General features: G+C 38.5%; 1 protein-coding gene across 1 annotated transcript in view; it reads right to left on the reverse strand.

Moving 5' to 3' along the window:
- Window positions 1-383: 383 nt before the first annotated feature.
- Window positions 384-14,887, reverse strand: part of LOC109092718 (heparan-sulfate 6-O-sulfotransferase 1-A-like) — a 118,595-nt gene continuing 104,091 nt past the window's right edge. The window contains exon 2 of the mRNA XM_042777844.1: window positions 384-4,158. Within this exon, the coding sequence (XP_042633778.1) occupies window positions 3,435-4,158 (724 nt within the window). The 3' untranslated portion in view covers window positions 384-3,434. The remainder of the gene's footprint in view (window positions 4,159-14,887) is intronic.

Below are 14,887 nucleotides of genomic sequence, written 5' to 3' on the forward strand. Positions count from 1 at the left end.
TAAAGTCTATATGAAATATATTATTATATGGTGGAAACATAGTAAAGCACAATAAACATACTCATAAATGCTCAAGTTATAAATACACTGAACAAAATTATAAACACAACACTTTTGTTTTTGCCCCCATTCATGTACATTCAGGCGTCATGTGGGTGAGCGGTTTGCTGATGTCAAAGGAGAAGTGCTCACTAACACAGATTTAGACAGATTTGTGAACAATATTTGAGAGAAATAGGCCTTTTGTGTACAGTCTTAGATCTTTGAGTTCAGCTCATGAAAAATGGGGGCAAAAACAAAAGTGTCGCACTTATAATTTTGTTCAGTGTAGATTCAAGACACTTTCCCAGAGCAGAAATGAAAAAGAAGACAGGAAGCATTGACATGTTCATACAAAAATGCAATTTTTTTAATGGTGTATTTGACGATTCATTGCTGAAATAATGAGAAAAATACCCAGAGCAGATGAACTGGATGTGATGAATAAATGCTCCCAGGAGCAGAGCTCAGGGATTCGCTAGTGCTGCTCTTGCACATTCTTTCAGAAAAAGCTGAAGTCAATTTGCTAGACTCACATGAGGCCAGAAACATACTCTAGAGGAGTAGGTGAAGGCAAATGCCTCTAGCTTAATTTTAGAGACTGCTCTTAAAACAATGCAATTAAAGGGTTACTCCAGCGCATGGCAGATGGACTATTCTGACGATGCTTTTGGACCTTGATAGTGTAATTTATTTGGCAGTCTATGGGACAGTCTCAAGCCTCCCTGTTTTCATCCAAAATATCTTAAATTGTGTTCTGAAGACGAACGAAGTTTTACGGGTTTGGAACGACATGGGGGTAAGTGAATAATGAAAGAAAATTCATTTTGGGATGGAGTAACCCTTTAATAATGCAACTAAGATGTGTGTCGCATTCTTAGCATTACCACGAGGGGCGCTATAGCAGGGTTTAGCATAAACTGAATACGCTTTCTCTTTCAGGTCAACTACCGACATTACTGAGCAATCTAGTTGAGTAAGTAAAAGTTAAACCATTTAGTTACCTGAATAACAACACTTTAATGGCTCAGACATCTGAAAGTGACTGTGTCGCCCCCTTGAGTACTGGGGTTTCTTACTGTCACTGTAGAGCATGTTTCTGGACTAATATTTGACAGTTGGAAGCAGTGGCCATTTTTATAGCACACCAATATTCTATTCTGATTGGCTGGATGCCATTGTTAAGTTAAGACTGAGAAACACTTGGTCATCGAAATATTTTGCAATGAGACCAACAATTACTACAACCCTGAGGGTTTCCATTAAGAGCATATCAGCTGTAGGGAATGACAGTATCACATAGAGATATTAATAAAGGGCTGCCTTCATAAAGATCATTCATGAATTATGCAGATCAGTCATGAGAAGATTTGTTCTTGAATAACATAACACTTTAGGTTAAATATGCAGTAAGTGAGTAGTCTGTAATTATAGTTACTGAGAAAACAAATTCCCATTGCAGAGCAGTAAGTGAAGTAAAAACCTCCCTCAAAACACTTTAAGAGTCAGAGTCAAGGGAATTCTTCCTGATACCTTATTCACATAATGTTTACTTGTGTAGATGTCAACTTAAAGGGACAGTTCACACAAAAATTACAATTCTGTCATTATTTACTCACTCTCAATGTTGTTTCAAATCAGTATGACTTTATTTTTTCAGTGAAACCTAAAAGCAGACGGTTTGCAGGATGTCCACGCTGCTCTTTTATATACTGTACAATGAAACTGAATGAAGACTAGAGCTCTTTAGCTCAAAAGTGACCATCCTTTTGACTTAACTGAATTGGAATACACTTGAAAACTTTAAATATGGCGAATTCAAATATAGTTTTAGTGTTCCACAGCCCCAGTCCCTATTCACCTTCATTGTTTGGAAAAGAGCAGCTTGAGCATTCTGCAAAACATCTCATTTTATGATCACATGGATTGGGAGTGAGTAAATAATGACAGAACTGTGCATTTCTCAGTGCAAACTATTCCTTTAACAACAAACAACTCAAAGATTTGCATAAGGGGAGACATGTGACATCATTCTTGTCCCCTTACTGGCAATAGCTTCAGTCCCTGAGGACCATGGCAAGATATTGATCATGAAATACTCACTCACACACATTTGCACAGAAAAAAGTAACACCCAAACATGCTTGCATACTTAAAATATCCTCCTCCTCAATAGAATGCTTAGAATCTCAAACACACACAGTCATCCTCTATACACTCGCATAATAAATAATGAGTAGTCTCTGGGAATTGGGAATGGTGATGACTTTTATAAAGGCTGCATTTGCTGCTTCTTCATTCTGCTCTTGCGATTCACAAGCTCTCTCTTTCACACACACACTTTCACACAAGCTCTACAATGCTCCTGTTATTGACTGACACACAGGTGTCATTACAGAGTCAATCGTATTTAGATTGCATGATTTCGCTTAGAAACACAGAGCCCATCCTTACTAAGTGTAAAATAAGACACAGTTTCCTCTTTGGATCTCCACCAGGTTACCGCTTCGGCTACTAAGAAATGGCCTTGATTGAGTGCTAATGACAACTTAGAATTTGTCTCGACCAATAACATCACGCAAAACATCTGTTGCATCGAACAAACTAAACAACTCTCACATTCAGTAAGGATATATTAATACACTTAGCGCACGGAATTTTCTCGTACAGTATGCTGAAAGCTTAAATAATGGCTATGGTCCACGTCGTCCGTCCGTCCATTGAAATTTGCAACCGATATGCAAAAACACAAAAAAGGACAATAGAACAGACCTTTTCAAGTCATCACCGATTATGAAAAGCTAATAAATTGCATCTAATAAGTGTTAGGCAGCTCTGTTGGTCTCAGTGCTGTGAGTTTTACCTCTTTGAGGGATGAACAATCCCTTTCAAAAATAATTAAAAGAAATAAGACCATAATAAATGAAAAAATAAAAAGACAGACCGTTATTATGGCTGAAATGGCAGCAGACATTTAAGCAAATACCCTTATACAATTTCATTCGGTTCATTCTTTTAAAATCTGCAGTGAATATAATTCCAATCATTTTTACGTATGTTTTTCCTTCCGTGGGCGAATGCGCCTGTAGAAGTCTTCACCTCTTAGTTTTAAGTTCAGGCTCAGTGCTTTAAGTTAGTCAGTCATTTCTGACCTGACACGCAAAGTCTTCGCATTAGCGGCGAAGAGTGTGCCACTTTTAGAGTCTTTCCACTCCAAGATGACCGAAGGATATCCTGGAGCACAACAGAAGGGGGGAGGGCCGTATTTGATGGTGGCGCTAAAGTTCTGTCTCTTTCTCGTTCACCGTGTTCCTCTCCTGCTTGATTTGAACTGGGCATCGCAGCCTTTTTCTCCTCCTCAACCTGTATTTACCGTCCCCCTCCCCCCAGCACTGCTACCAGCGGTCGATGATGTGATTCATGTAGTCCTCCGTGGGCAGTCGGGACACCTCGGACTCTGGTGCGTCATCCCTGAAAGCAGAATCAGAGCTGGGTGCCCGACGAAAGGGGAAGAGGGCGAGCTGGTTCTTAAGGCGCTGCTCTCTTCGCTCGAGTTGACGCTTGTACATGTAGCGCTGCTGAAAAAGATCCCTGGCGTAGTCGTACAACTGCATGTCCAGGTCGTTGAGCTCCTCGATCCGCTGCACTGTGTCATTGTCCAGGTCCACGCCTGCGGCCCGCGTGCTGTTGTACTGCATGAAGGGCCGGATGAACTTGAGGCGGAAGGTCCGTTCGAACAAGTACTGCGTTTTGCGCTGGAACTCAGTCAAGCCGAAGAAGGCCATGTCTCGTAGGTTCTTCTTGGCCGACTCAAGTAGCACCTGCGCACGCTTCTTCTCCGGGATGAAGGACATGTTGTAGCAGCCCACCAGGCTGAGGTCGGCCAGCATGCGCACCTGTCGGTTATTTGCCAGGTTGTACGGACAGTCCATGAACTGCTGTAAAGTGCAGCCCGACCAGTCGGTGCCCTCGTAGCAGGTGGGCAGCTCCTCTGGTGTTGGAGTTCGCCCATCACACATGTGCAGGGAGGTTTTCCATGTGGCCCCACGCTGGACATGTCTCCACTCACTTAGGTACCGAGACACAGGGTCCCGTAAAACGGTAATGTAGTAGAACTTCCTGTTGGATGACAAGAAAACAGAAATGATTAGGACACTGGTAAATAGGGATTTTAAGACAAAGTATATATTGGAGAGAGAGAGAGACAGAGAGAACCTTTTCAAATGCATCAATAAACTAGCAATACTAACAGTAAAAACTACAAAGTTCATATAAATTACTGCCAAAACTTGCTGTAAGCAATTATTTACTTGTTAAATATTTGTTAGATATCCACTAGTCAACTAATCATTTAGACGGCCCTCCAACTTGTCGACTAGTTTTGCAAATTCCCACAAGGAAAATAACTTCCTACAGCTGGGACAGAACATTGCTGACACAACTGTGTCTTTAACATTTTCTGCACATGAATTTGTTTATGGGTTTTTATTGACTCGTTTTTTATTAAACTTGTTTTTATTAAAACGCAAGAAGTGTGTAATTATTTTTTTCTCATAAACTTGAACTCTAGTTACATTATTCATATCATAAATATCTGTATTGCAGTTAAGGACCAACGGCTGCCACATGGTAATTTTTTACTGGTAGGTAAGAATTATAATATCTTGCCTCCAGCTTAAAAATAATATCAGAGCATATGAACACAACCAGTCGTAAAGGGGAAGTGAACTGTAGAGCTCTTGATTCTGATATGCTTCAGTGAGACCTCATAATGCAGGTGAAAAGAGCATAACCCGTCCCACAACACCTCTCTTCCATTCTGAACCTGCACTCCAACACCAAATTAGTGGATTCTTGGATGCGTCCCTCTTGTGCACTTGAGCGTACATGGCGCAGAATGAATCAGACATTAGTGTAGTGAACAGCGGAGAATTATTTATTTTAACAGCTCTGCTGGAGATGCATGAATTTATTTATCTGTGAAAGACAGGACTGGAGATGGCAACAAGTCAACCACAAGCTTGCACATTACATACAGCACTGACCCTGAGGGTAAATGAACAAAAAATTCTGTAGAAAAGCAGTATATTCAATTTGTTTTCAAGTAAAAAAAATAAATAATAAAATAATAATAATAATAAAAATAATAATAATAATAATTATATATATATATATATAAAACAACAAAACAACAAAAACACTTTAAAATAACATTGCCATAAGATATTAAAGAAACACTGTGTTAAATTCAAGCTAAGCTATGAGCATTATGCACAGTGATAACCCTGAGGGTAAAAACACAAGCAAAAACTTTCTTTCAAACACAAATCCAGCATCCTCAAATTGTTTTCTGTGCAAAACATCTAAATATCTTTGAAACAGATATTGAAATAACATTTTGAGTTAAATTACATGTACAGCTTTGATCCTTAGGTTTCATGTAGAGACCAAAAGTCTTTTTTGGTTCACTTTCATACACCCAAGGTTTCACTACATTAATTATTTTATTTATTTGTTTTTTTAGTATTTGTTTAACCCCAGCGTAAAAAAAAAAAAAAAAAAAAAAAAAAAAAAATGTTGGCCAATAATTATGTTTTTAGAAATAGGTATAGTATTTTTTTAAATGTCATATTGGTCTGATTAAGCACATACTTTAATTCATTTAATTTAATTCATCAAGTGACTTGATGGCTAATATTTTGAAAATGAATACATTTTAAATAATGATATGTGTGTGTGTGTGTGTGTGTGTGTATATATGATATATATATATATATATATATATATATATATATATATATATATATATATATATAATAAAGGCCAAATTATAAAGACCAAGCATCAGTAAATGAAACTATGTACAAAGCAGCAATAAAAAAAGAAATTGAAAGTAATTATGGTACATTTAGAAAGGCTAGCTGGTATAAGAGCAATGATGTGTGTTTCTCTGTATGAACAGACATACAGTACACACACAGTCACAGTCAAAATTGAACACACATAAAGGATGTGTGTGGCCAACAGCATGATGCAGTTTAATGCTTTCAGAAAGAGCCAACAGGGACAGAATATGCTTAAAAAACCACACACACACAGCACAGAGCTCTGACTGATGGCTCACGTCAAATCAAATAAGCTGAGCTGTTCTGATATACAGCAGCATTCAGCATAATTCTAGCAGAGACCCAGAAAGAGCGGGAACACCAGCGTTTTACCAGCATTTCGATCCCAGCGTGTGCCAGCCTAGAAATATACATAATCTATTGAATTCTCCTGATCTGAGAGCAGAGCAGTTGCTCTTTCCTCCTCGTTCTTTGTTCTGTTTAATGTATTCCCTCCTGTTGGTTTACACGCTCAGCGTCACCCTATCCGATGACCTTTTTCCTCTGTTTTCAATCATGGTGTGTCTAAAGCCACACTCCTCTGGGGCATTGCCGAGTTGTGAGCAGCTTACAAAAATACAGTTCACGTCAGGGCCACTTGGTGGTGATATACACACAGAATTCTCAGGGATCTTTCTGTAACTAAGATGTACTTTCATTTACTACCATTAAACAATATATACTCTTTCTATATTTTTATATTACATTTATTATATTTAGGGACTGGCTACAAATTGCACATCACTGTCAACACGACTGAAGAGACAAAAATAGTGGGAGGCTAATTTAATAAACGTGACAGATTTAATGCAGATATGATTTGTTCAGCTATAAGAAGAATGTAGGAGTGCAGTAATTATTTCAATCATAAAATCATTTTCCTAAACAGTCGCTATGGTACTGTATTAGAATGTGTGTATTTTTGTGTGCAAATGGGAGAAGGCGGATGCGGGCGCTATCCATTAATATCAGCACCAGTTCTCTGCTGCATCGTAAATCTGACTGTGAGGGAATCTGGGGAAATCTGAGTCTCTCTGCAAAGCGTCTTTTGAAATTTATGAGCAATTTCCTCAGTCACAAAAACAAACACCTGGAGGGAAGCAGTGCGGCAGAGTCACAACTCACCACAAAACACCCTCGCTCCATACATCACTCAACCTCTTACTGCTTCACTTCATCATTACAGTGCGCAAATCATGTTAAAGACAATTACCGGAACAGGTACAGTTGAGTAAAATGGGAATCAAAATGCCATATAAAGCTGAAAAATGTGGTTGCTAGATCGTTCCATATTGGCCCAAATCAAAAAGCCACATTCCAAGTCCCTAAATATGGTTTGAATCCCTTCCCTAAATCAATGGGATTATGACATATATATAAATAGCTAATAGCTAATATATATATATATATATATATATATATATATATATATATATATATATATATATATATATGTATCATACATCATAAATCAGGGTAACATTTTGATGTTTTGACAGCTCACTTTAGATATTCTACTAACTACATGTCGACTACAAGTCATTAGAGTATTAGTAGACTGCCTGCTTAATATCTACTGTCTATAAGTAACTTTGCGATTACAATCAACTTATTCTACTAACCCTAAACTAACAGTCTACTAATACTCTAATGAGAGTTGACATGTAGTCGCAAATTAATGAGAGTTAGTTGACATGTAGTTGGAAAGTTTCTTACAGTTAGCTGAATGTCTAAAGTGGACTATCAAAATAAAGTGTATCCTAAAACAAATCATTTAAAATAAACTGCAGAATTTGAGGTATGAATTATATCTATACTGTTGCATAAACAGTGCATGACATGTTAAGCTCCATAGTCAAATACCTAGGGTTTAAGGTTTGTTCAAATCTCTAACCACAGGTATGGGCAATTATAAAAGTGATGCTTGTCGGTGCCAATAGCCTTGTGGGCAGTGCGTGGACATATAGTGCCGCCCGGGTGTCCCGAGTTCGAGTCCTGGCTCATGGACCTTTCCCGATCCCGCCCCCCTCTCTCTCTCCTACTTCACTTCCTGTCACTGCTATACTGTCCTATCAAAATAAAAATGCCAAAAATAAATCTTTTTTAAAAAAAGGGATGATTGCCTTAGCAAACGCTGCTAATTAAAATCCATAAAAAATGCTGTACTCATCTTCAGGGAATCTGCTTTAGCAACTAAATGTATTTGGGTAGTACTTCACTAACAGCAAAATTGAGTAGTTCAGCATGCATCAACATTTGAAGCCCATCATAATTCTCAGAGACCTGTCATGGTAATTGATAATCATGGAAAATTATTGCTAATCAAATCAGTTCAATGTAAATCTATTGACCTCTTTTACTGTGTTATCTGCCATGTCAACTCGAATGTCAATCCTCTAAAAGTGAAAATTGCTTCTTCAGCTGTACCACACCCCATGAGGCCAAAAGATGTGCCGTATGAGGACATGTTTCTACCACTGAAACACAATCAATCCCAGAGCAGATCTACATGAAAAATCACTGCTGGGGATAATTAATGCCTGTGAGGAAGACTGTGATTCGATTAGGAAGAAGCTGTTTAATGATGTGTTTAGTTCTGAACTGTCAGTCCTTCAGTGCATCATGCTCAAGATAACGGTCAGTTAGTCAGACGAGACAAAACATGAACTGGTGGATCAGCAGCTTGATGAAAAAAAAAATTGTGTAAAAACAGTAATATTGTGAAATATTATTCATATTTAAAATTACTGATTTCTAGTTTAATATATTTTAAAATACAATGAATTCATTTGATGCAAAGCTTCATTTTAAGCATCATTACTCCAGTCGGCAGTGTCACATGATCCTTCAGAAATCATTCTAATATGCTGATTTGGTGCTCAAGAAACATTTCTGATTATTATCAATTTTGAAAACAGTTATGCTACTTAATATTTTGGTGGAAAATGGGATAATTTATTCAGGATAGAAAGTTCAAACATGTTTATTTGAAATCTTTTATAACATTTTTATAACACCTTTGATCAGTGTAATGCATCCTTACGGAGTAAAAGTATTGATTTCTTTTAATAATAATAATAAAAATGAACTGACTCCAAACTTACTGTAGCGTATATGGAAATCCAAACTACTGTATCTCTCAGGCCTTTTTCAGTTTTCCAAGTTCATACACACACACACAAACAAACACACACACACACACACACACACACACACACAAACACACACACACCAAAATGAGTGACGTCTTTAATCAGACCTCCACACATCCTTTCCAGGACCAAAGCCCCGAAGGGCGGAACAATTTAAGGGATTTTGGGAATGTTATTAAAACAAGAGAACATTCATTCATCCATACATCTTTTCTTTTTTTGTCAGCTGCTCTCGTTCTGTCTCTGTAGGTTTAACAATGTCACTCACCTCAGGCTTGTCTGGATATGTAATAACAGCATGTCTGAAAACGTTTCTGTATACAGCAGGGTAGAAATCTCTCTCTCTTTCTGGCAGTCCCAGCTCAAGCCCTGAGCTAATTAGGATGTGCTGATTGATTAGGCTGCAATAATTAGCTTTTGTGATGTAAATGAAGCTCCCATTGGTCTGAAATTGATTAGCCACTGTCTGTCCCTGGGGACGAGGAAGCACAGAGTTCCGGATTGAGAGCGACCGCTTGCGTCCATCTCTCTCACTCAGGCTCAGACTCTCAATGTTTGTAATCAAATACGATAATGGACTTCAGTGAAGTGCTGTAAAAAGAAAACTATCGATGTCTAAACAACTAGACATTTCTCTCCACTCTCAAATGATACAATGGTACAGCCTGGGAAAAATAGTTTACAGATTGAGAATTTACATAATATAATAATATATAATAAATAAAACTGCCATAGGAATCTGAGATATAGCATAAATGTATGTATGTGATGAGAGAGCGAGAGACTGTCTGTGGTTTTCCCGTCTGGAGAGGAAAGCCATATTTGAGTTCTCATGAGGAAGGAACAGGCTCTGCTTCCACTCAACCAACCTCTGACCCCAAACCTGAGAGTGTGTCTGTGACTTTTATTCTTCATGTCTCCCTGGAATGAAACCTGAAGATACAGCTAGTATAACCACACTGATATAGGAAGAATCCTCTCAACTGTTTATCCAATCAGAGATGAGAAAAGTAGAGTTGTAAATGCTGTCCCAAACTTGTTATTCCTGCAAAGATACTGTGTTTAAAATCTAAGGCAGACGTGCATGTATCCTTAAAACCATATCCTGAACATGCTAATTTGAATTTTTGCCCTGTGATGAGTAACAAGACATTTTGTTGCACATGTGGCTTCTGTTTCTGAGTTATTGCACCCCACCCCCCACTGTAAAATATGGAAACTGATTGGTCCAGAATTTCACTTCTACAAATGGTACATTCAGTGCTTGTTACTGGAGAAATGTTGTGAAAAAACGGTTTCTTATTAAATACTGCAAAAAAAGTAAATCAAATATAATAATAATTAAAACAAAAATTTGCCGCCTTTATTCTAAAAAAAGTAATTGCGACTTTTTATCTCACAAATCAGACTTTTTTATGCATTTCTGAGTTTATATCTCACGATTCTGACTTTTTTTTCTTTCTCGCAATTCTTTTAAAAAAAAAGTGAGAATTGCCATATAAACTCAGAATTGCGAGTAAAACGTTAAAATGGTGGGGGAAAAAGTCAAATTTTTTATCATGTGTCCTTATTTCTGGTTCCATGGCGGAGAAAAACAGATATAAACCTTGAATTGTAATGTAAACTTGTACTGCGAGGGAAAAAACGCAGAATAATTTGTTTTTATGTCACAACTCTTGACTTTTTTCTTGGAGAAAAAAAGTAGCAATTAGCTTTTTAAACATTTTTATCCTGTGGCGTAAATGAGCTTCCAAAAAACGCCAAATGGAAACTCAAAAGGGGAACATTCCTCACTTTAAGCCACTCAAAAAAATAAAAAAATAGAGTATGTCTTGAGGTTCACTGTGAATTCACTCACCATTGCCAGGTGTGGCAAAATATACACTGTGGACCCTGGAAACACCGCAACTCTAGGTCTGTTTCCTGAGCACCTGGTCTTGATAAGTGTTTGGCTGGTGGACGGTGTTTTAGTCAGTGCTGCGATTTGTTTGAACAGGTTGGGTGTATTAATATTACTACCCCAGTGACTGATGATGCAGGTGTTCTATTGGCTGAACACAACGAAGTCAATCATAACTCACAGCTGTTCCGCAAACTCCTCAACCTCTGGCTCAGAGGAATGAAATCAGAGAGTGACACGTTAAGACAGATTAACTGTAGGATACACACCCATGACATGCACACAAACACACAGAATTCTGGGAAAACTTCTGTATCTAGGGCTCAAACACATTCACACTGACCGATGTAGCGTCACACCAGTGGAATGTTTTGAATAGAAGCAGCTGAGTTCAGCTCAATGTAAACGTCCTGCTGACTGCCAAATATTCCTGAGTTATTACGAAGTCTTTCCGAATAAGTTGAGATCGAGAACAACAGTTTTTAATCCACCTGTCAAACTTGCACTCTGAATTTGAGTCTGGTAATTAAAGTCTGAAGGTGGTTTAACAGCTCAGTTAACACCATAACATGCACTGAGCTCATGAAGAACTTTAATTGTGTAGCTGCATTAATCCTGAATAGTGGCCCACAGGTGAGCGTGTGTGTGCGTTAGAGAGAAAGAGAGACGGAGGCTGTTGTTTTGTGGCCTGTAAGACTCAGCGGTCCTTCTCCTGCTGGGTTCTTATTAGAGACAAGGTACATGAGATTCTGCTGCTTCACGCTGATATGAACTGCAGGTACTCTTGATAATTGGCGGCGCTAGTTGAGGACATGCCACACTCTTATGCGATATGGGAAAAATACTGTTTTGCCTCTGCCACGGAGGAGAGCTATCATGCCATCCAAATCGGAGGAAAGGCACATAATAAGACAAAATAATGAACTTAGATGACACGTCTTATATAACACACATTTTTAGCAACAAATTATGCTCAAACACACACAAGAAACGCTCAAATCCTAGTGACCTGCAACAAAACCTGCCTATCCAGACAACATTATTTGATAGTATAGCTGTTCTAGACTAGTAGGCAGTTAATAATCTTGTGTATCTGTCACGGATAAGGATGCCAAAACATCCCAGAATGCAATGTGTTGACAGAAATGTCAATTATAAATACAAGTATATTTCATTGCAGATATATTCGTGTGCTATGCAGAGCATATGTTCCTGAGTGCAATTCTTAAAAAAATCCTAAAAAGTTCTCAAATATATTTTTTGAGAACACATTTTTTTTTTCGTAAGGAGATACAGGCTTTGGTGTTATCTAATTGTGTTGTGGTTCTTCTTACCCGGAGAATGAAAACACCTGAAAGGCCGTCTTTTTGAGCTGCCTGCAGATTACCGTATAATAATCAGCAATGTGCATACAATTTGTGTCACGACTAACTTGACGGGAGTTCAGCACTCTGCGTTGTTTATATTGTGCCATGTATTTTCAAAAGCTATTTTAAAGAGTCTGTCTCAAGATGAAGTGGTCTGCTGCATTCATTTGCATTCTCTCTAGTGAATGCATTTGTGTCTGTGTCTGTGTTTGTGTGTGTAGCTATTAGAGTGAAAGCGTCCTGTGTATTGGTGCTCTCATATGTGCTGAATGCTGATGAAAAATGTTGTGATTATGAAATTCCCTTTATAAAAATTCCCTATTTGACTCATTTTTGAAGAGTTGTTACTGAATGTGAATGTGAAAAAACAACTTAAAAGTTCATGCGTGACGTGTGAGAACCAATGAGGTATGTTCGAGCTTCCATGCTTAACATATTTGATGTGCACTTTAGTAACAAATCACTCGAAAGTCTCGAAACAAATCACTCAAAACCACTCTGCCGTCAGACCGAGACGTCATTGTCATAACGCATTGCTATGGGTTGCATCTTTCTTTAAACTTTATTATTTTTTTACATTTTAAATCCGATTGATTTTAATAACTGTATACATATAATGTACTTGAAGTATGCAGCAAGCATTAGGAAAATACAAGTATCGGATCTGGACTTGGTATCGGCAGATACTCAATATTCAATGACAGAGATTGGATTGCACCCATTCACTGCAGAAGGTCAATCGGTGAGCAAGTGAAGTAATGCTACATTTCTCCAAATCTGTTCTAATTAAGAAACTATCTACATCTTGGATGGAGTAAATTTTTAACAATTCTTCTTTTTTGGGTGAACTATTTCTTTTAAAAAAATAAGCAGTCACCCTCTAGGAGCAGCAGAGGTCTTTGTGCAGCCTTCCTGGACCATGACCTGACCATGGCTTTAAACTTGGACAATATCAGACAACAGACAATACCAATATCAAGAACATACACGCATGACACACTATGGCTTCATGGGAATTTGACCGACAGGTAACAGGACTCTACACACAATCTTTCACAGTTTCAGAGGACATATCAGTGTGTGCCACCTTATTCCACAGACCTGACAGCTGTCAGGGATAGCCAACCCCTAAAATTCCCATCTTCCTCCCAGCATTCATCTCAATCAAACAAGCGCTCAGTCCCTCGACTTGCTGACTGACAGTCACAAAGTTAAAAGCCCTTATACACTACAGACAAAAAGCCCATAGCATAAAGCCAAGCTCCTCATCTCCCTGTTTACATCTTCTAAACACTCCTCACAGAGCCCACTGACTCTGCTTTAAGGAGTGTGCATGTGATGGCTCTGAAAGGAGAAGGTTGACTCACTTCTAGAAATCTGTCTATTTTCACACTGCAAAGAACGACGACGTGCACTTCAAACGCAGCCAAGTCTGGCAACAAAAGACCCTAATTTGGAAGGAACTTGAAAGCCAGTGGAGCTTGAGAACATTCCATCGAACCTGACACTTGGCATGGAACCCGGTCTGGTCTGAGGGAGTGAATGAAGGCTGACACTCTGTGGCATCTCTATGAGTGAGCTTAGATGACGGGCCGTTTGAGTGACAGGTCTCTTTTCAGAAATCACTCACTACTAAGATGCGAACACAGAAAGTTGGGATGTCTTGTTGTAAAAATGACCACTGATGAGGTTCTCAGAGGTCTACTGCCACACACACAAACGGCTTAATTTTTAGATTGTCATTTTGTCTCTATCAATACATTTCGGCTTTTGATGAAGCTTTGTTTCTTCTTCAGATGAATCTTCCCTCACCTGCACCTCCCCTGAGCCGAGAGTGAGTCATGAGGCCGGTTGTATCTCGAGCGATGCAATCATTCTCCATCGCAGCAGAACTCTCATGATGTACTGATGTAAGATAAACCTCCACAGAATATGTGTGCCGATGATGCCATGAACAAACACCCAGACATGCACGCTCACAGCTGTTCAGTGCCTCATGGGCCGTGCTTTCCACAGGCAGCCGGTGTTAGGCTGTAAATTATTCCTGCCACTAAAAAGCTAGGTTGTCATTTATAATGTGCTCAGACGTCTTCTGCTCACATCTCCTCTGAGTCACTCTGCACTCACAAACACAACTAGAGATAAGACAGAAATGGGTGGTAGAAAAACAACTGACTGAAATTTCATCTTTGATTTTGTGTAGACACACTTGTAATGCAGACGTTGAAGAACAAGCGCCCAAGTAACACAGTTTCACAGCACAAAAGGGCGATTCTCACAAAAACTGTCAAGACATGTCATATTTCATCCCAGAATCAAAAACAAGAAATTCCATTTTGCATAACAAAACTGAAACCTAATTTTCTTTGCTAATGTCAGTCTACTGAGAAATTGTTTTATATATACACACCCACGGTATTAAAGAGACAGCTCGCACAATGTAATTAACATCAAAATAAATTCACAAGACCAAGTATATTGTTTGCACATGTATATTTACATTAAAGGCAAAATAACTAAAATAATAAGAGCATAAAAGTATAA

Source organism: Cyprinus carpio, chromosome A2 (genome assembly GCF_018340385.1).
Source record: "Cyprinus carpio isolate SPL01 chromosome A2, ASM1834038v1, whole genome shotgun sequence".
Taxonomy (NCBI): domain Eukaryota; kingdom Metazoa; phylum Chordata; class Actinopteri; order Cypriniformes; family Cyprinidae; genus Cyprinus; species Cyprinus carpio.